This window comes from Salvelinus alpinus, chromosome 9, assembly GCF_045679555.1.
Source record: "Salvelinus alpinus chromosome 9, SLU_Salpinus.1, whole genome shotgun sequence".
Lineage (NCBI taxonomy): Eukaryota > Metazoa > Chordata > Actinopteri > Salmoniformes > Salmonidae > Salvelinus > Salvelinus alpinus.
The window spans coordinates 78580380-78602785 of NC_092094.1; the positions used below are offsets into that span (position 1 = coordinate 78580380).

Here is a 22406-nt window from a genome sequence, read left to right on the forward strand (position 1 = left end):
CGTCTCTGCTTCTCGAGTTTCGCTCGCAGAAGAATCCTTCTAATAATCCCCTTTGAAATCAAACCTAAAATGATACGAAGACATCTCATAAGACTGTGTCTTGCCATCCGTGTCAGTCTAAAGACAGGAAGTGGAAGGCTGTTATTAAGACAGTTTAAAGTAGATTTTATCTGTCAGAAGAAGACAGAAGATCATCAACCATCATCCAGAGGGCAAATTCTGAATAAGATCTAGGTGCTTTATTTGAGCAACAAATAACCACAGACGGTAAGCTTGAAAAACAGATTTTCTCTGTCCAATTCGGACTTGTCTGCACGGTAAACTGGAGTGAATAGATACAATATGTAGTAAGGGGGTGCTATCAGATTGAACAACTCCAAAGTACAGGCTGTTTTCCTTACCTGACCCCTACACATATCAGTGATGTTGTCCACAAGGAATGATGGAGGTGAAGTCAGGAGCCTTGTCCTCAGTCACAATATTCCTGAGTTAGAGGAGGCATACTGGATATACGGAGAATGTGGCCTGGAACACGTAGAGCAGTCCTCCCTGTATAACCCTTACCTTCATTTCATCCCATTTCTCATGGTTGTGATTGTGGTTGGGGAGTGTAGGTCATTCAAATGATGAGGTTAGGCCAGTTTGCAGTGTACAGGGGCGCTTCAGAAGAACAGCAGGGATTGTAATATTTCTCTCTTTGTGTTTTCAATTTGAGAAACACTAATAGTAAGTTGTTGATGTTTGTTTTATTATCCTAAGATTGTCTGAACACAATGCAACTCTCCCGGTGCTTCACAATAGTCAGTGTACATTTTATTCATAACATGTGGAACACAGAGTATAAAGATTTATGATTAATCAAAGGTAGTCATTGAGTAAGAAGAAAAAAAGGGTTGTCAGACCTTGTGTGTGTTGTGGGTTCTTTTCTGAGTTTTATTTTTGAACTACATTGGCTTAAAAATATGTCAATTTACATGAATGAAGGACATAAAAGAAAATAAATATGTTCACAAGTCTTCTGTAACCTCAGCTAGTTATCCCTGACCCTGGCATTTCCACATTTCATTACCAAATATTGTTTTGATCAGCTTGAAGCTATATTACAATGCGTAGTACAGGAACTTTATACATACAGAGACCTATACAACCTCTGTTCAAATATTTGACCCCAATAACAAAATATGTATAACGACAATAACACATCTTACCAATAACAAAAGTAGTTGTTGTAATAGTCAGAAACTTCCATCACTTTGTAATAACATTATTTTTGATAGTGAATGTAGAGAATCAACCAAAACTGAAAAAAAGAGTGAAGTAGTGTCCAATGTACATAAGTCTATATATATATACATGGGTTAAAAAGGAAATCAAACAAATGCAAGTGCTTAAGATACTGTTCCTTTGTGAAAATTGACTCCCGGATGTAGTAGTAATGATTGACAACGATGAAGCAAGTCAAACGTTTGACAGTTAAAATTAGGACAATATTTTAAATGTTTTTGATTGGCTGATGCAACACTGCCTACCCATGGTCAAAATCACATATTGCAAGTGTTTAAAAAAAGATTCACATCTTTTAGTTGCCCTCAACAGACATCTTGCACTAGTCCTATTGCACAATTTCTCCAGCGATGGAAACATTTACATGTTTGTGTAAAATCAATGTTCCTTTTTTGTGTGGCAAGAAAAGTTCTATGTGCAATATCTCTCACAATTGAAATAAATCTGTGCTTCGTTAACAAAACAAACCATATATGATACATACAGATTTAAACATTTATAAAATTCCAAAACATTTAAAAGAGAAAAATTAAATGAAAGAATCCTCTCCAAAATCTGGCACCAGCTTTGGTTAAACAAAACAAAAGTACAAACAAAAGTCTTCAAACAATATACAACATTTAAACAACAGCAGGTATTAAATATTTGTATTAAAATCATCTTTCAAATCCCAAAACCAAAGTGTTAATTGGGGCAGAGGAGCTAAATATATATATATATATATGTATGTATGTATATATATATATATATATATATATTTTTTTTTTATTAACTAGAAGAAAGTTTATATGTATATATATATATATATAAACTTTCTTCCATTTAATTTAAATAAAACTATAAAACCACAGAATAAGGTTTTCATCTCATCGTCTCTCTGTCCATCTCTTGACTCCGGCCTGTCTATCCTCCTGTCATAATTTTTTAACAAACTGAAAGAGTACTTCACATACAATGCTGGCTACCCCCGGGTTGAGCACAGAGGAGATGGAGATGTCCAGGAGTCTGCCCTCGTACAAGACAAACTCTGGCCTGTTCTCCTCTACCTTGGCCATAGCCAGCAGAGCCTTTGCAGCCCGACACATCATGTTAACACTGGGGGGCTCCATGGGGGGGTGGTGGGCCATGTGCAGCAGGCTGTGGGGGTTCTGCTGGTACTGGGCCATGCTTACTCCATCCTCCAGGAAGCCCATCAGGTTACCCACGCTGCTTTTCTGTACTGCGATGGCGCGTGCCGACGTGGAGTCCCCCTGTGCCAGGTTGGAGAGGGTGGCCACAGCCATCTCGCGGTAAACCTGGTTCTTACGCTGACCCACATAGCGCACCAGGGTGGCATACAGCTTCTCCTGGCGGCTGAACGGTGGCGTGGCCAGCAGCAGGTCCACGTTGTTGTCCTGGATGCTCAGCTTGCACAGGCACTCCAGCACCAGTCTCTGGGGGGTTAGGGGGGAGTGGGGGGCGGCCGAGGGGAAGGGGTCCTGGGCCTCGGCAGAGGGACACACCATCCAGTGGAGTAGGCCATCCAGGATGGGCAGGCAGATGGTCTCTGGGTAGAGGGAAAGGTCCAGCTGGCCAGAGATGTTAGCCAGGGTGACCAAGGTGTCCTCCCTGAGTATAGTGAGACAGTCCCACCACCACTCATCCTTACTGCAGGCCAGGCCACGCTCCTGCACCTCCTCTCTCTGGTAGCTAGGGGACGTCCTCTTCCTCTCTGGGTGCTGGTGGTGGAGCAGCAGGAGTCTGCCCAGGATCAGCACCAGGCCTGGGTGATGGGACATGTCTGAGTCGTTCCCAGGGATGAAGGAGAGGCTGCGGAGGATGTTGGACACACAGAGACAGCGCTTGGCCAGGGAGTCCTGCCAAGGAGAAGCTGTGGAGAGGGGAGCCTCGTTCAAACAGCGGGGCTCGTCCTCCAGCAAGGTGATGTGCATGTGGCCCCCGCCCTGGTGCAGCCTGAATGGGTAGGTGGGGGCAGAGTGGGTGGGGTGGCCCTCTGACAGAGCCTCGAGCCGGGCACACAGTATGTCATCGATGGTGGCGGTGATATGATTCCCCTTCTCCTCTGTCCTTGAGTCAGTCTCCTGCTCTTTATTCAGAATGGCACATTCGTCTCGCTCTCCCTCCGTCCTGTCAGGCTGCTCTCCCCTGCCCTCAAAGTGGGTCTGGATGTGGGCCGTGGAATCCCCCCCGCCTACCTGCCAGTGGAGCAGTCCGCTAGTGAACTCTGTCACGTGAGCCAGCTGCTCCGTCATGTCCTCAATCAGGTCCTCTTTGTGCAGGATCTTAATGGGAAACTTGTCGTACTTGCTGGCCTGTTGTGGCCTTGGCTCTGACTGATTAGGATAGTCTTCCTTACTTTCAGCTGTGGCTTTCTTACTCTCGGTGGGATTTTCTCCTTCCTCTTTCCCTTTTTCTTTCTCTCCCTCCTGTTCTTTCTCCCCCTCTTCCTTCTTTACCTTCACTTCGGCTTCAGATTCCTCCTTCATTCCCTCAGGGGCTGGTTCCGTTGCACTGGGGGGAGACATCAGTTCCACTGTCATTTTCTCTGTGATGTCAGCAGGTTTGTCCTCCCCATTTTCTACTTCCCCCTTCTCTACCTCCCCCCTCTCCACCTCCTGCTCAGGCTCAGGCTCTGGTTGGCTGGCCTCACAGTCCATCTCAGGTTCAGAGGTCAGCTCCTCCCCCTGGTTACAGGCTTCAGGCCCCAGGAGGGTCTTCTGGCCGATGGTCCCTATCTCATACTCCTCCAGGATGCCAAAGATCTCCATCACACAGTGTCTGAAGTACTCTACTATCAGCTCCAGGAAGCCAGGCAACTACAGACACAACAAAATAACAAATGACATCAGGGCTTTGGTTTTAAAGCACTTTAGCGTCCCTTAATATTTACAGTGTAATCTGATAAAGTTGTGTTGGTTTGTTTGGGGGTGGAGAACTGTCAAGCATTACTAAACGTAAATCATTTCAGACTGTCATCAAGGCTCAGTCCTGGATTGGTTGAGAACAACAATAAGAGAAGAGTAAAGAGTGTCTCCAGTTACCTGTGCGAGGGTGAAGGAGGCCACAGTGCTGTCATCATACAGCAGGATGTTGATAGTGTCCAGGGCCCAGGTACTCTCACCCAGCAGACCTGACTTCAGAGACATCATCACTCGCCACGCCTCTGGGGTTCCTGTGGAGAGGACAGGGGTTAGAGGAGACAGGATTGTAATACCTGTCACAGATATCAAGATAATAACAGTGCTGGTTTGACAATGACAGCAAATAAAAGGACTTGGTAATCTCTTACCAGTGTCCTTTGAGGTCATTTTGCGGCGGGGCTTGAGAAGGGGCATGGTGGCCTCTACAGATCCTAGAGGGTAGTTGAGGTCTCTCCGCAGGTTAGGTGGGACCTGGCCTGGGTGCCCACTACCCTGCCCTGGCATGGGCATGCCCGGTTTGCATGGCATCTTCATGGAGCCCATATAGGCAGCTTTGTTGGGGGACATCCGTGCCTCCATGGAGCGCTGGAAGGAGCCGGGGCTGGGTGCTCGGGGCAGGTGGTTGGCCATGGAGGGGGAGGTCTGGTAGGCAGAGGGGGGCTGGCGAGAGGACATAGGGGTCATACCACCTGACATGTAGGAGGACTGGCGATGGCCTCCGTGCCCGAGCCACTGACCATCTTGGATGGGTCGGCCCTCCATATCCTCTCCTCTCCCCAAAGGACCATATGGCGGTACCTGGGAGGGTGCCCCCTGTCTGTTAGAGTAGGGATAACCCATGTCTGTCCTGGAGGGCCACATGTTGGGCCCCTGGGGTCCTTCCACTCCGTTGTTGGAGGGTGGCCCCCCGGCCATCATCTGGGGACCCATGGGGTGCTGGGGGTGCTGCCCCTGGCCAGAGGCCTGCATGCGCTCTCGGCTGTAGGGGGAGGGGTAAGGGAACTGGCCCTGCATGGGCCTCCTCTCAGGACCAGAATAACCAGTGCTGTACTGGTTGTACATGTCAGGCTGCTGGCTGCCGTACTGCATGGCGTACATCTCCCCCTCGTGCCTCTTGCCTGGGGGGCCGTACATCTCCCCCTCGTGCCTCTTGCCTGGGGGGCCGTACATGTCCCCATCGTGCCTCTTGCCTGGGGGGCCGTACATGTCCCCCTCGTGCCTCTTGCCTGGGGGGCCGTACATGTCCCCCTCGTGCCTCTTGCCTGGGGGGCCGTACATCTCCCCCTCGTGCCTCTTGCCTGGGGGGCCGTACATACCCTCCATGGGGCGCTTGTAACCCTGTGGAGAAGCAGAAGATATCAAGGTGATGCTTTTATTCAATACTAAACCAATCATTCAACTATACTCTGCTACACCTGCATCATGAGGCCAGATCAATGAGCTCCTTAGTGTCTGTCTCTCACCTGTTGTTGTGGGTACATCCCTGAGGGGTGCATTCCATATGACATGCCAGGGTACTGCTGCCCGTAACCCTCATGTCTATAGGAAATAACAGAAGGAAGTGATCATTCAATTATAAAAAGAGAGGGAACTTCCCTCTGTAAGAAATATAATTTCTTCAGTTACATTTTGAAGATGTGTTCCTCACCTAAGCTGGGAGGGGTATCTGTTGGGAGAGTATATGCTGCCCTCGCTGTTGGAAGGTCCCATGTTGCTCTGGCTCCCGGGGGTGCCCATGCTCCCCTCCATCCCTATCACATGGTCTGGTCTGAAAGACAGACAGACAAGCCGTCAGTTTGCATGAAAACATAAACCAGGCAACATTGGTTTCTAATCTATAGCTGATCAGTTCAGGTGTCTAGTGCCCCTATGCTTACCTCCTGTCGTAGCCCGGTCCGTATGGGTACTGGGAACGCTGGCCCATGCCTGATGGAGGCCTGCCATACATCTCCTGCATGCCACCGCTGGGCATCTGGCCTGGCATGTAGGAATCCCCTCCTGCCACTGCGGAGAGAGACCAGATGAACACAGTATGAATGGATAGAATGCTGGAAACAGTGGTGTTGCTGGTGTAATGGTTCATCCACTAGGTGGCACTAGTCTCCTACTAATAATCATCAGCACGATCAGGAGACCCCGCAATGTGCTGTGATGCTAACCAAGCTTTGTTATTCACTCACAACTTTTTTTCAGATGCCAGCTTTTAAACTCTAACCATCCTCTGGTCTCAAAGGTGAGAGACCAGATAATGAGTAGGTGAAAACAGGTGTTGCTCGGAAAGACGGGTGGAAATGTAGGGGGGGGAAAAAACAAAGATGAAGTTGGGACAAGAGACACTATAAGACATCAGAGGGACTCATAAATGCCATAAAGGCAAATCTCATGTGAGAAACAGCCTTTATATTCCAGTCACAGGACAACGCTCTGCATCTGCCATGTTTGTACAACTCATCAGCTTATTGCTGTGTACGGCACAGTGGCCAGTGCCTGGGTCAATGGTCTACTCACCTTTCCTCATGCCAGCGAAGGGGTCCTTCTCATACTGCATCCTCATCATCACGTCAGGGGGCATATTGACCCCCTGCTGGTACGGTCCCCCAGGGCCCCCCGGGGGAAGGGAGTTACGCTTCTGGAAGACCGGGTCGCTCACCTCAGAGAACGGGTCCTGCACACTGACCACACTGTTCCTGGAGACAGAGGGACAGGAAGTAAAAAGTTAAGGACCTAGAAAATTTCACATACGTACCGAGATACTGAAGTACAGTATGTATACTCACTTCACTCCCAACCTTCACTACAAATAGGGGTTAAGTTGCTAACATGATATGAAGCAGTGAGAGTGCCTGAATGATGGGTCATGGCATACCTGCTGGCTGGGATGGGGGTGACCTGGCCCTGGGGGGTTAAGGCTGGGGTGGGGGGTTTCAGGTCACCTGACATCTCTGCCATGGAGCTGCTGCCTGACGACTGGGGGGTCTGGGGGCCCTGCAGGGACCCTGAGTTAGCTGTTAGATCGAGAGGGAGAGAGAGATGATTATAAATGAATAGGGAATCTCCTGTGGAGTGCATTGAAACACTATTGAGTGAGTAGCACTTTCACACTGCCAGCCTATGGCAACTCGCCAAGCCTCTTTAATTCTCATAGAGACCAGGCAGATTTGGAGAGAGGGCCGAGGAACGGGCGAGGGTGGAGGAAATGAAGGGGTTCTGAGGGAGTTCCGAGGCCAAAACCTCTCTAAAATGAAGTCGGTTCAGATGGCCTGGAAAGATGGCCTCCTGTTTCCCCCATGTTAACCTGTAGCAGGCGGGGTGGCCCTCTGACAGAACGCCAGGCCACAGCCACAACACAGCCATTGACATGGGTGATATATGTGAGGCCAGGCAGGGGGGCCAGCTCCCCCAAATCCTCTTAGCCTATCAGAGGGCCCACTGGGGCCCATCTCACTAACAACCACAAACTCCCATCGTGGGCAGCAATAACACTAGCCTAGCCCCAGCGCCTGCCTGCCAAGAGTAGAGGGGGAACGCAGGGACTGCTACGAAGGGGCCGAAGAGGAGGAGAAGAAGAAGAAGGGGATGAGGAGGAGGAGGAAGAAGACAGGGATACAGGAGGAAGCGAAGCCCTCTCTGTGGGAATTGCTCACTGGAAAGAATGGTGTGGAACTCGCCGCAGTCGCTGTGGAGCGCTTATTTGGCAGCTTTCTGAAGATTGTTTTTCATTTTTGGCAGGGTGATCTCGGTGAGGGGTTCATTAGGAGGGTACGCCTGGGGCCACAGCCGTAGTTAACATAGAAGGGGGGTGTCTGTAGGGGCGAGGCTCACCCACATGCAGGCTATACTGTACTGTATTGTGCACTCCCTACGGTATATCAGAGAGAGACTACCGTACCAGTGGCCCAACCATACTGCACTTCACTCCAAATAGGGGTTAAGTTGCTAACATGATATGAAGCTAGTATCATACCATATGATGCATAAATCATATGAAGCCATGGCTATGAATTTTTCAGTGCATGGGAATATGAAATTTATTGAAGATCTGTAACAACACAAGAAACTATGTAATGCCATGCCACATTACACTTGAAAACCCTACAAAGCGAAAGTAGTGAAAGGCGTACAAGTAGGAATGAAAACATGATGGCTAGTTTTAGTAGATAAGAGAGGCTGGTTCTGTGAATCCTAATGAGCGTTTAGTAAAACAGCTCCTCTGAAACAGGCCTCCGTGGCCTTTCTCTGCACTGCACGCCTCCAACAGGAATAAAGAATGGCTTTAAAAATTCATACTACTTCTGAATTATTCAACAATACCCCCTGCCTCCACATCAGATTAGAGAGAGAGAGGAAAGGAGGGGGAGTTAGACTGATGGTTGAGCCAAGGGCTTTGCTTGCAGTGGGGCTGGGAGAGAAGGAGCGAGGGATTGAGGGAGAAAGGGAGAGAGTGCATAGAAGGGGAGTGTCTTTGGGATTTTCTTCTTCCCAGAATATCCCCTCGGCTCCATAGACAGGGACCAAACACACACGTGGAGCAACTCAGAACGTAAACACTGGAACCAGGGGTTACTGGCGGGTAGCCCTTTCCTGCAGTCAACTGACCTAGTGGCCTTATGGGATGTTATTCATATTCTTCATCATTTCATAAAAAATTGGTGTTCCTATGTCAAATGGTTTTGTTATATTTCAGTCTTCTGTGATATAAAAGTGTAATATTGGGATACAAACTCAAAATTGAATACATCTCAACTCGATATCTGACATGGTACATGTGTCTTCTTTTTAAGCCCATAACCATGTGTGTGAGATGTATAGTTTTGTATCAAAGTAGATTTGTTTAAGACTACCAAGAAACACTGTGTGTGACACTGATTTAGCCCACTGCAGGTAAAGGTTTTAACAGCATTCCCATCCCAGCTGGTAGACAGGCAGACAGATAGGCTGGCAGACAGAAAAACACTGGGAGGCAGGCAGAAAGACAGGCAGGGCAACACTAGGAGGGAGAGTGGGCGGGAGGGGACATTTACAAAGCGTGAACTCAAGTGCCCTCTACTCTACATTTAGAGGGAGAGATGTGTGTTAGTGTGTAGGTGTGTAGAGGTGGATGACATAAGACAGAAAGCGCTGGCTCATAGGCTTCGTGTGAGTGTGAATAGAGGTTGACTGGAGGTCAGAGTTGTTTATATCCATGACTCCAGCCTCATTAATCATTCTCAGGGGAAATCCCCTCCCCTCCTCCCATCTTGGCTGCTCAACAGCTCTCCCTACTCTGGAACATCATCACCTAGCTGTCAGGTATATATAGCGTGAGTCAGTGAAGCAGCCAGCCAAGCAGGCACCAGGGAGCAGCAGAGTGGATGAGTGGATAGATAGAGGGATAGTGGGTGTCAAGAGACAGATAGACAGATATACAGATAAGGCAATATGAGGTCTCTCCTCTGTTAGAGCAAAGTATGGAGACTATTCTCTGTCCACTTCAACCAATCATAATCATTGTACTATCTAAACCGCTGTGAAATATATTTATCATAACCAAAATATTGTATTTTCAGCTGTTTTAGGTTAAAAAAAGCTGGGACCAAGAGACTGAAAAACAGCTTCTATCTCAAGGCCATCAGACTGTTAAATAGCCATCACTAGCCGGGTACCACCCGGTTACTCAACCCTGCACCTGAGAGGCTGCTGCCCTATGAACATAGACATGGAATCACTGGTCACTTTAATAATGGAACACTCGTCACTTTAATAATGTTTACATACTTTTACTCATTTCATATGTACAGTTGAAGTCGGAAGTTCACATACACTTAGGTTGGAGTCAATAAAACTCGTTTTCAACCACTTCACAAATGTCTTGTTAACAAACTATAGTTTTGGCAAGTCGGGTAGGACATCTACTTTGTGCATGACACAAGTAATTTTCCCAACAATTGTTTACAGACAGATTATTTCACTTATAATTCACTGTATCACAATTCCAGTGGATCAGAAGTTTACATACACTAAGTTGACTGTGCCTTTAAACAGCTTGGAAAATTCCAGAAAATGATGTCATGGCTTTAGAAGCTTCTGATAGGCTAATTGACATCATTTGAGTCAATTGGAGGTGTACCTGTGGATGTATTTCAAGGCCTACCTTCAAACTCAGTGCCTCTTTGCTTGACATCATGGGAAAATCAAAAGAAATCAGCCAAGACCTCAGAAAAAAAATGATAGCCCTCCACAAGTCTGGTTCATCCTTGGGAGCAATTTCCAAACACCTGAAGGTGCCACGTTCATCTGTACAAACAATAGTACAAAAGTATAAACACCATGGGGCCAAGCAGCCGTCATACCGCTCAGGAAGCCGTCATACCGCTTCTGTCTCCTAGCGATTAATGTACTTTGGTGCGAAAAGTGCAAATCAATCCCAGAACAACAGCAAAGGACCTTGTGAAGATGCTGGAGAAAACAGATTCCACAGTAAAACGAGACCTATATCGACATAACCTGAAAGGCCGCTCAGCAAGGAAGAAGCCACTGCTCCAAAACCGCCATAAAAAAGCCAGACTACGGTTTGCAACTGCACATGGTGACAAAGATCGTACTTTTTGGAGAAATGTCCTCTGGTCTGATGAAACAAAAATAGAACTGTTTGGCCATAATGACCATCATTATGTTTGGAGGAAAAAGGGGAAGGTCTGTAAGCCGAAGAACACCATCCCAACCGTGAAGTACGGGGGTGGCAGCATCATGTTGTGGGGGTGCTTTTCTGCAGGAGGGACTGGTGCACTTCACAAAACAGATGGCATCATGAGGCAGGAAAATTATGTGGATATATTGAAGCAACATCTCAAGGCATCAGTCAGGAAGTTAAAGCTTGGTCGCAAATGGGTCTTCCAAATGGACAATGACCCCAAGCATACTTCCAAAGTTGTGGCAAAATGGCCTAAGGACAACAAAGTCAAGGTATTGGAGTGGCCATCACAAAGCCCTGACCTCAATCCTATAGAAAATGTGTTGGCAGAACTGAAAAAGTGTGTGCGAGCAAGGAGGCCTACAAACCTGACTCAGTTACTCCAGCTCTGTCAGGAGGAATGGGCCAAAATTCACCCAACTTATTGTGGGAAGCTTGTGGAAGGCTACCCAAAACATTTGACCCAAGTTAAACAATTTAAATGCAATGCTACCAAATACTAATTGAGTGTAAGTAAACTTCTGACCGACTGGGAATGTGATGAAATAAATAAAGCTGAAATAAATAATTCTCTCTACTATTATTCTGACATTTCACATTCTTAAAATAAGTGGTGATCCTAACTGACCTAAGACAGGGAATTTTTACTCGTATTAAATGTCAGGAGTTGTGAAAAACTGAGTTTAAATGTATTTGGCTAAGGTGTATGTAAACTTCCGACTTCAACTGTATAAACTGTATTCTACTGTATTTTAGTCAATGCCATTCAGACATTGCTCGCCCAAATATTTATACATTTCTTAATTCCATTCTTTTACTTTTAGATGTGTGTATTGTTGTGAATTGTTAGATACAACTGCACTGTTGGAGCTAGGAACACAAGCATTTCGCTACACCCGCAATAACATCTGCTAAATATGTGTATGTGACCAATAAAATGTGATCATATCCATATCCATAATAATCTCATCATGTAGACTAGTCTACCCGCACTGTATCTGCTAGCTGCTGGCTAAAGCACACGTACCAAGACCAGAGTCGGCACATGTGCCATTTAACACAACAGTTTGTGACAGAACTATCCGTAGAGTTCAAAATACAATAGAAACGCAATGAACTTCAGATTTTTATGCAGTACATGAAAACGTAAGCGAAAAAGTACATTTTGTGTGCTCTACTTCATCTCGCACAGCCTTTTAACCGCAACAAGTCATTTAGAAGGTAACACATCTCAGGTGGGAAAATGCACATATTGTTTTTCTGCAGATTTTAGAATATTCTGTCAACAATAGGATGGAAACCAACTAGCTTCAGATGTACATACATTTCAACAAACCAGTGGTGTAAAGTACTTAAGCAGTTTTTTGGGGCATCTGTCCTTTACTTTACTATTTATATTTTTGACAACTTTTACTTCACTACATTCTTAAAGGAGATAATGTACTTTTTACACCTTACATTTTCCCTGAAACACAAAAGTACTCGTTACATTTTGAATGCTTAGCAGGACAGGAAAATGTGTCTAATTCGCACACATATCAAGAGAACATCCATGGTCATCCCTACTGCCTCCGATCTGGCAGACTCACTAAACACAAATGCTTCGTTTGTAAATGATGTCTGAGTGTTGAACTGTGACCCTGGCTATCCGTAATGATGTCTGAGTGTTGAACTGTGACCCTGGCTATCCGTAATGATGTCTGAGTGTTGAACTGTGACCCTGGCTATCCGTAATGATGTCTGAGTGTTGAACTGTGACCCTGGCTATCCGTAATGATGTCTGAGTGTTGAACTGTGACCCTGGCTATCCGTAATGATGTCTGAGTGTTGAACTGTGACCCTGGCTATCCGTAATGATGTCTGAGTGTTGAACTGTGACCCTGGCTATCCGTAATGATGTCTGAGTGTTGAACTGTGACCCTGGCTATCCGTAATGATGTCTGAGTGTTGAACTGTGACCCTGGCTATCCGTAATGATGTCTGAGTGTTGAACTGTGACCCTGGCTATCCGTAATGATGTCTGAGTGTTGAACTGTGACCCTGGCTATCCGTAATGATGTCTGAGTGTTGAACTGTGACCCTGGCTATCCGTAATGATGTCTGAGTGTTGAACTGTGACCCTGGCTATCCGTAATGATGTCTGAGTGTTGAACTGTGACCCTGGCTATCCGTAATGATGTCTGAGTGTTGAACTGTGACCCTGGCTATCCGTAATGATGTCTGAGTGTTGAACTGTGACCCTGGCTATCCGTAATGATGTCTGAGTGTTGAACTGTGACCCTGGCTATCCGTAATGATGTCTGAGTGTTGAACTGTGACCCTGGCTATCCGTAATGATGTCTGAGTGTTGAACTGTGACCCTGGCTATCCGTAATGATGTCTGAGTGTTGAACTGTGACCCTGGCTATCCGTAATGATGTCTGAGTGTTGAACTGTGACCCTGGCTATCCGTAATGATGTCTGAGTGTTGAACTGTGACCCTGGCTATCCGTAATGATGTCTGAGTGTTGAACTGTGACCCTGGCTATCCGTAATGATGTCTGAGTGTTGAACTGTGACCCTGGCTATCCGTAATGATGTCTGAGTGTTGAACTGTGACCCTGGCTATCCGTAATGATGTCTGAGTGTTGAACTGTGACCCTGGCTATCCGTAATGATGTCTGAGTGTTGAACTGTGACCCTGGCTATCCGTAATGATGTCTGAGTGTTGAACTGTGACCCTGGCTATCCGTAATGATGTCTGAGTGTTGAACTGTGACCCTGGCTATCCGTAATGATGTCTGAGTGTTGAACTGTGACCCTGGCTATCCGTAATGATGTCTGAGTGTTGAACTGTGACCCTGGCTATCCGTAATGATGTCTGAGTGTTGAACTGTGACCCTGGCTATCCGTAATGATGTCTGAGTGTTGAACTGTGACCCTGGCTATCCGTAATGATGTCTGAGTGTTGAACTGTGACCCTGGCTATCCGTAATGATGTCTGAGTGTTGAACTGTGACCCTGGCTATCCGTAATGATGTCTGAGTGTTGAACTGTGACCCTGGCTATCCGTAATGATGTCTGAGTGTTGAACTGTGACCCTGGCTATCCGTAATGATGTCTGAGTGTTGAACTGTGACCCTGGCTATCCGTAATGATGTCTGAGTGTTGAACTGTGACCCTGGCTATCCGTAATGATGTCTGAGTGTTGAACTGTGACCCTGGCTATCCGTAATGATGTCTGAGTGTTGAACTGTGACCCTGGCTATCCGTAATGATGTCTGAGTGTTGAACTGTGACCCTGGCTATCCGTAATGATGTCTGAGTGTTGAACTGTGACCCTGGCTATCCGTAATGATGTCTGAGTGTTGAACTGTGACCCTGGCTATCCGTAATGATGTCTGAGTGTTGAACTGTGACCCTGGCTATCCGTAATGATGTCTGAGTGTTGAACTGTGACCCTGGCTATCCGTAATGATGTCTGAGTGTTGAACTGTGACCCTGGCTATCCGTAATGATGTCTGAGTGTTGAACTGTGACCCTGGCTATCCGTAATGATGTCTGAGTGTTGAACTGTGACCCTGGCTATCCGTAATGATGTCTGAGTGTTGAACTGTGACCCTGGCTATCCGTAATGATGTCTGAGTGTTGAACTGTGACCCTGGCTATCCGTAATGATGTCTGAGTGTTGAACTGTGACCCTGGCTATCCGTAATGATGTCTGAGTGTTGAACTGTGACCCTGGCTATCCGTAATGATGTCTGAGTGTTGAACTGTGACCCTGGCTATCCGTAATGATGTCTGAGTGTTGAACTGTGACCCTGGCTATCCGTAATGATGTCTGAGTGTTGAACTGTGACCCTGGCTATCCGTAATGATGTCTGAGTGTTGAACTGTGACCCTGGCTATCCGTAATGATGTCTGAGTGTTGAACTGTGACCCTGGCTATCCGTAAATTTAAAAAACAAGAACATTGTGTCGTCTGGTTTGGTTAATATAAGACATTTTAAATGATTTATACTTTTACTTTTGATACTTAAGTACGTTTAAAACCAAATACTTTTAGACTTTTACTCAAGTAGTATTTTACTGGGTGACTTTTACTGAGTCATTTTCTTTTAAGGTGTCTTTACTTTTACTCAAGTATGAAAATGAGGTACTTTTTCCATCACTGCAACAAACATACTTGTTCAGACCAACATGTATCCCACCGTACCTATCTTGTTTGTCTAATAATAAAAAAATTACAAACATTTTTCATCCTTTGGATATTTCTAGTGCTTGTAATACTTTCTGTAATACTTTCTGTAATACTTTATGCCATATGGCTTTAAATTGTGCTATTTTGTTTCTCTCTGAAGCCCTAATTTTTTCAATATTTTAATAATAATACATTGTCTTAACGATGGAGGATCAATTAATTTCCAGTTTTTAAGTTAACGTTTTTTTTAAATGAGTCCAACCCATTGGTATCTCACCACTTTTGGACGTTATCGCACTCCCAGAATGCATTCATTAGTGAATCATTGTTCGTTTTACACTTACAACATGGCTCTGTCGTTGTGCTGTAGAATTTGTGAATTTTGTGTTGTGTAATAAATTCAGTACATTAGTTTATACTGGATTAAGTTAACTTTAATTAACTGTAATTTTGTTAGTTATGTTCCAACGCTCCATCTTGTGACAATATCAGTTCTTTTTAAGTCTTGGTTTCAATAGTTTATATTTTTTTCTAAGAGATTGTCAGTTGGATAGGATCTCTGCAAGGTTTTGTACATATTACCTATCATATGCGTATCCTTTTCTGACTCAAATAGGATTCCCTCAACATTGCTCTGATGTCCGAAAGATTTCAGATTCGAAATTGTGTGATATAAAACTGATAAATATTTTATTCATTTTCAGTGTATGTTCTATTTCCATTAAATATGCTGAGCAAAAATATAAATGTAACACTTAAAGTTTTGGTACCATGTTTTATGAACTGAAATGAAAGATCCTAGAAATCATTCATATGCACAAAAAACATATTTCTATCAAATGTTTTGCACAAATGTTAGTGAGCGTTTCTCCTTTGCCAAGATAATCCATCTACCTGACAGGTGTGGCATATCAAGAAGCTGATTAAAGAACATGATCATATCACAGGTGCACCTTGTGCTGGGCACAATAAAAGGCCACTCTAAAATGTGTAGTTTTGGCACACAACGCAATGCCACAGATGTCTCAAGTTTTGAGGGAGCGTGCAATTGGCATGCTGACTGCAAGAATGTCCAGCAGAGCTGTTGCCAGATAATTGAATGTTCTTTTCTCTACCATAAGCCGCATCCAACATCGTTTTAGAGAATTTGGTAGTACGTCCAACCGGCCTCACAACCGCACACCACATGTAACCACACCAGCCCAGGACCTACACATCCGGCTTCTTCATCTGCAGGATTGTCTGAGACCAGCCACCCAGATAGCTAAGGAAACTTTGGGTTTGCACAACTGAATAATTTCTGCACAAAATGTAAGAAACCGTCTCAGAGAAGCTCATCTGCGTGCTCGTCATCCTCACCAGGGTCTTGACCTGACTGCAGTTACTCGTCGTAACCGACTTCAGTGGGAAAATGCTCACCTTCGATGGCCACTGGCACGCTGGAGAAATGTGCCCTTCACGGATGAATCCCGGTTTCAACAGTACCAGGCAGATGGCAGACAGGGTGTATGGCGTTGTGTGGGCGAACGGTTTACTGATGTCAATGTTGTGAACATACAGCCCCATGGTGGCAGTGGGGTTATGGTATGGGCAGGCATAAGCTACGGACAACAAACACAATTGCATTTTATTGATGGCAATTTGAATGCACAGAGATACCGTGACGAGATCCTGAAGCCCATTGTCGTGCCATTTCATTTTGCACAGCCCCATGTCGCAAGGATCTGTACAAAATTCCAGGAAGCTGAAAATATCCCAGTTCTTCTATGGTCTGCATACTCACCAGACATGTCACCCATTGAGCATGTTTGGGATGCTCCGTATCGACGTGTATGACAGCGTGTTCCAGTTCCCACCAATATCCAGCAATTTCACACAGCCATTGAAAAGGAGTAGGACAACATTCCACAGGCCACAATCAACAGCCTGATCAACTCGCAGCAGGGTTCCAACATCTAGTGGAAAGCATTCCCAGAAGAGTGGAGGCTGTTATAGCAGCAACGGGGGACCAACTCCATATTAATGCCCATGATTATGGAATGAGATGTTCGACGAGCGGGTTTCCATATACTTTTGGTCATGTAGTGTATCTGTAACCAACAGATGCATATCTGTATTCCCAGTCATGTGAAATCCATAGATTAGGGTCTAATATATATATTTCAATCCTTATATGAACTGTAACTCAGTAAAATCTTAGAAATTGTTTCATGTTGCGTTTCTATTTTGGTTCAGTGTAGACGCACTGACCTGGCTCAAAATGAAGGTAAATATTCATATCAGAAGGTTATGTCTCCATCAAGTGGCTAAGAGGCTGGGATGCAGACATATGCAAGAGTAGGTGTGTGTCTGTGTAGCACATGGGGATGTGTGAAACTTACACCTCAGCCTGAAGAGTCCCCACTTGCGCCACCGTATAGCTAGCTTTTCACGTGGCGGGACTGGAAAGACACTTTGGGAGGGCGGTCATGTGTGCTAGAAAAAGACAAGGTCCTGGGTTTGAGCCTCAGTGTTAGCCGAATCAGACTGAAGTGGCACTCACTAAGCAAGCAGTGTCATGTTCTTTACATCTGCGTGGGTGTGGTGTGCTTGTGTGGTGAAGGCAGGTGCTCTTCTCCACCCTCTTAGCAAAAGCAATCTGGTGTGACTCAGGCAGGTGAGGCTCTGGTGTTCTATTTAAAAGTCAGGGTCCCTTTTCTCATCAACGCTCTGAATTAGAGACGCAACCTTTACGCTCCAGCTCTCTCTCCTTAGCTGAGCACAGTAATTGTGCTTAGAAACACAGTGTCAGGGACAACATGAAAAACAAATACTTTGTCTTATAAATAGCATAGTAGCATTACCCAAAATTACATTACTTAACCTTTCTAATGCTGTAATCAAATCAAGCCATATATCTGCCTAGAGGTACTATAACTGGTGATAATATCAGGGGGACCTCAGTAAACCTTGTTTTTATTTTCTTCCAAGACACATTATCAGTCCACGAAAAGGCACACAAAACTATACATGAAGTCCGTACACACCGCTGGCATGAAAAGTCTCAATCTTCCAATTACATGCCAGAATTACAGTCTACACAACATCATTATCACCCCCACCACCACCACCACCGTCATCATCATCATCATAAGTACCGGTCCTTACCAGGAGAGGGCGGCTGCAACTTGGCCTGCTTCCTGTTGTCCCCCCCAGTCCCAGTGTTGCTGTCGGCCGGCGGGTCCTCTCCCCGCTCCACCTTACACTCATAGGCAAACAGGTACTGGATGTACTGCTTCTTCAGACAGCTGGCGGAGCTGCTGGAGGTACCAACACTCAGACTAGTGGACAGCTCTCGCCACTTCTTGTTCTTGTTCACCTGGAGAGGAGAGGAGAGGATGGTAGGGAGGGGGGGTGGGGAGGGAGACAGGAGACAGAGCATTAATACAATGGCATGTTAGTCCGCTGTATGTATCCTGGCTTGTAACTGCTAACCAGTTGCTCTGTCCCACTTCAAAGCGACTACCAGATAAGTGATATTGACGAGTCTAATCAACCACATCAAAAGTGTATAGTGCAACATTATTTCTGTCCTGCAATACATGAGAAAAACACTTAGCAGTGTCTATCGGTCCTGTAAGACACAATGAAATGAACTCAGTGGTTGTCTCTCACCATGGCCAGGCCCCCTATCTCCCTGACCACCATGTACAGTCTGTAGAGGTCCAGGGGCTTCTTGCCCACGGCAGGGAGGTGGGGAACAGGTGTACCCCTCTCCTCCATGAAGGACAGGTAGCGGTCCACCCAGCCACGCCTCTCCGGCTCCCCACCCATATCATACAGACGTGTGATTCGCTCGTTAGTCATGGTGGACGAGTTGGGCTTCTGAGTCGGAAGAGATGGAAAGATATATGGAATTAGCTCCAACCTTGCAAACTGGCACAACTACTCACATCAGTCATCATACTGAAGAAAAAAAACTACAACAAATAAAACATTGGAAGATATTGGTTGGAATGTAAGGAAGAGTGTCACATACAGGGCTGGAGGGAGTCTTTGGCCAGACGGGGCTACTAATGCTGTCACTGTCATCCCCATGGTAGGAGGACAGGCTGGCTGGGCTGGGGGACAGGGGAGAGGGGACAGGCATGGCACCAGGGGTGGTAGGCTGGGAGACACACTGGGATCCACTGTAGCCATCCTGTAACATACACAGAGAGAGGGAGAGAGCACTGTGGTGAGTGTTAGTGGTGGAGACAGAGTGGAATGGATTCTGTTTTTCGTATTGCTCTGTTCTTTCCTCACCCATTCCTTCACCCCAACCACTACCGTGTGTGAACAAAAAGTGTTCTAAAAGGCCTCTTGCGAACAGCTGTGTGCATCAGAAACACTCAGCAAACCAGAAAGAGAGACACAGAAAGAAAGAAAGAAAGAAAGAAAGAAAGAAAGAAAGAAAGAAAGAAAGAAAGAAAGAAAGAAAGAAAGAAAGAAAGAAAGAAAGAAAGAAAGAAAGACTACTCAGAATGCAGGGAACAAGTGCTCTGTCTATGTGTGTGAGCTTTTCAGTGACAGATTGCATATGTCAGCAGAACCATGCCTCTCTCTCTCTCTCTCTCTCTCTCTCTCTCTCTCTCTCTCTCTCTCTCTCTCTCTCTCTCTCTCTCTCTCTCTCTCTCTCTCTCTCTCTCTCTCTCTCTCTCTCTCTCTCTCTCTCTCTCTCTCTCTCCTCCCCCCCCCCCCCCCCCCCCCCCCCCCCAGTCTGCCAGGGCAGGGAGACTAAGGCCTTGTCTTGTTACTACAGAGTACAGACACATCATCTCTTAAGGGAGCTCTGGGGGTCTTCACACAGCTCAGATTGCCTTCAATAATTCAACACCCACCACTACTATCAACAAAGACTGGGCTTTTCACAGAAGTGATGGGGGCAAAACCAAAAAGCAGGAATGGAAAGAGCCAAAGTGCAAAGCTGTTGCTGAGCTGAGCTTCATTTGGGAGAAGTGAGCAGTCAGCATTAGGGTGGGTTGGGCTGTGGCGAGGAGGGAAAGCACAGCGTGTGTGGATGTGTGCAGGATTCTAAACAACCTCTTTGCAGTTATAGCTGCCAACACATCAAAAGGAACAGAGATGATGACAAAAACAAATCAAGAAAACATTATGAACTGTAAGTGTTGAACAAATTATTAAATATGGCAAGAAAACTAAATTATGCCTGCTGTGCTAATGCAGCATATGCTGATCAGATGCCTTTGGTTCATTAGTGAGTGAGTGAGTGAGTGAGTGAGTGAGTGAGTGAGTGAGTGAGTGAGTGAGTGAGTGAGTGAGTGAGTGAGTGAGTGAGTGAGTGAGTGAGTGAGTGAGTGAGTGAGTGAGTGAGTGAGTGAGTGAGTGTGTGAGTGTGTGAGCGTGAGAGCGAGAGAGGTTGTACCTTGGGTCTGGGAGGTTCATTGGTGGGCATGCTCTCCTCCTTGCCATCCATTTTCTGCTTCCCAGCAGGAGTCACCATCCCATCCCCAGCCATCCCCATGGGCCCTACACAGAAGAAAATGGAGGGAAGAATCAAGTAAAGATTTTCACACATTTTAAAGTATATTTCCAGTGTTTACAGATTTCTATGAAATATGACCTGTTATTACTTACAGTATGAGTGAAAGTTTTCCTTCCAAAATGTTTTATTTAAGTATGTTAAAAAGCTGCTTTTCTGTGTTGAAATGGTGTGGGCGTACCACAACAACAGAATGGTGTGGGCGTATACCGGTCATAAAAAATATAGATCGCTGATTGGCCAGCTCATCCTCCTCTACACCGCTGATGGCCAGCTCATCCTCCACAGGAGTATGACATCATACTCTATGAGGAAATAGCAAAAAAATAAAATAAACGGTCTGTTTGAGATACAAGTTTGAGGTGTTTTTTTGTGTTTTTTCTCCAATTTATGCTTTGACCACAAATACGCGAGTATAGAACGAGTCAACAACATTATTTGGGCATAAGTTAACAGAATATTCCCTTTTAAAAGTGAGATTTGCAGTGGACAGTTCATTTAAAAGGCATTGGTGCATCATGAGTGAATTGCCGCTCTGGGATAATAAGGACTCTACTCTGCTCTGGTATTGGTGCATCATGAGTGAATTGCCGCTCTGGGATAATAAGGACTCTACTCTGGTATTGGTGCATCATGAGTGCACCAGACAAACTTTGAATGAAACATATGAGTGCATAATGAATGGATGTTCACACCTGGGGGTACTTGGCCTATCCACAGGGGGTACTTGAGAAGACTGACGAGACCAGAGGTCTACTGGTTAAATGTACATGAGGGGGTACTTCAGGGGTACTCCGGGCAGAGCTAAATTCAGTTTGTGCGACAGTAACTGAAGAAGTTTGGGAACCACTGGCTAGTGTATGAGGAGCAATCTTCACATAGCATGTACATAAGGAGTTGATGGGGTTATTAGTCATTGTAGCCATTGTACTACATCTTGTCTCTGAAATACGCGCACACAGAGCCAAATGATGAGCTGTTCTGAAGCCAAAGAACAGTTCTGGATAATGGAGAAAGTATTATCAAAATGTCTGTCTCGCTGGGGAGATGAACACGTCCTTTCTATCTCCAAGGTCCTCTTCCAGGGATTCTTCTCAAAAGGAATAAAGGCAAAATGAACTAATAAAAATGAAGAAGGCATTGCTTGAGAAAAAAAAACAACTTTTAAATGAAATACCATTGCACTCTCTCGGCCTTGCTGACTATATATCTTACGCTTTTGTCTAACATTGAATAGGTATTTCAGCACCACAAATATAAATTCTGCTCTTACTATGTTTATGAACTGGTAGACTTAAATATGGTATTAACATTTTTGATATCTTTAGGTAACTTCTTTCAAAAGTTCTTGGTAGAAATGAATAATATCTTGAAGACTACTTTCCGAGTGTGGACTGAATAAGCATTTTCCTATTGAGAAGAAAGTGTCCCTACATGCCAAGAGTCCCAAGGTTTGTCCCTTTATTTCACTTCTCAGCTCGGCGCTCAGCACTATGTGAAACTAATAGCTTTTTACCAACCCCAGGGGCAGCTGAGATGAGTTTTTAAGAACCTTGGCACTCTAATTCATTTGAAGTCTTCCAAATGTCATGCAGCCTGATATTTAGTTTTGTAAGGCTGAGCAGAAAGCTCTTTTCAAATAGAGCCTTGCATTCTCCGAGGTGTGTTTAGCACAATGTGGAGGGGTGAAGGGCAAGAGAGAGCAGGAGAAAGGGGCGCACTGCATTAATCTGTTCTCAGGAGGGCCAACGGAACAAGAAAAATAACAGAACAGAGCTGTCTGCAGGAAAATAACCATCTTCAGAACAGTAACTCGCTGTGTATAAAAAA

The 22406-nt window shown here is 45.5% G+C and overlaps 1 protein-coding gene across 3 annotated transcripts in view; it reads right to left on the minus strand.

The window, feature by feature from the left end:
• Window positions 1–791: 791 nt before the first annotated feature.
• The window catches only part of LOC139530681 (AT-rich interactive domain-containing protein 1B-like), a 216679-nt gene continuing 195064 nt past the window's right edge, over window positions 792–22406 (minus strand). For all 3 annotated transcript variants that reach the window (XM_071327300.1, XM_071327301.1, XM_071327299.1), the window contains 12 exons: window positions 20460–20563; window positions 19074–19235; window positions 18710–18919; window positions 18203–18413; window positions 7072–7210; window positions 6714–6892; window positions 6083–6209; window positions 5854–5973; window positions 5669–5744; window positions 4574–5543; window positions 4326–4456; window positions 792–4100 (listed from right to left, as the gene is read on the minus strand). In XM_071327300.1, the coding sequence (XP_071183401.1) occupies window positions 2199–4100; window positions 4326–4456; window positions 4574–5543; window positions 5669–5744; window positions 5854–5973; window positions 6083–6209; window positions 6714–6892; window positions 7072–7210; window positions 18203–18413; window positions 18710–18919; window positions 19074–19235; window positions 20460–20563 (4331 nt within the window). In that variant the 3' untranslated portion in view covers window positions 792–2198. The remainder of the gene's footprint in view (window positions 4101–4325; window positions 4457–4573; window positions 5544–5668; window positions 5745–5853; window positions 5974–6082; window positions 6210–6713; window positions 6893–7071; window positions 7211–18202; window positions 18414–18709; window positions 18920–19073; window positions 19236–20459; window positions 20564–22406) is intronic.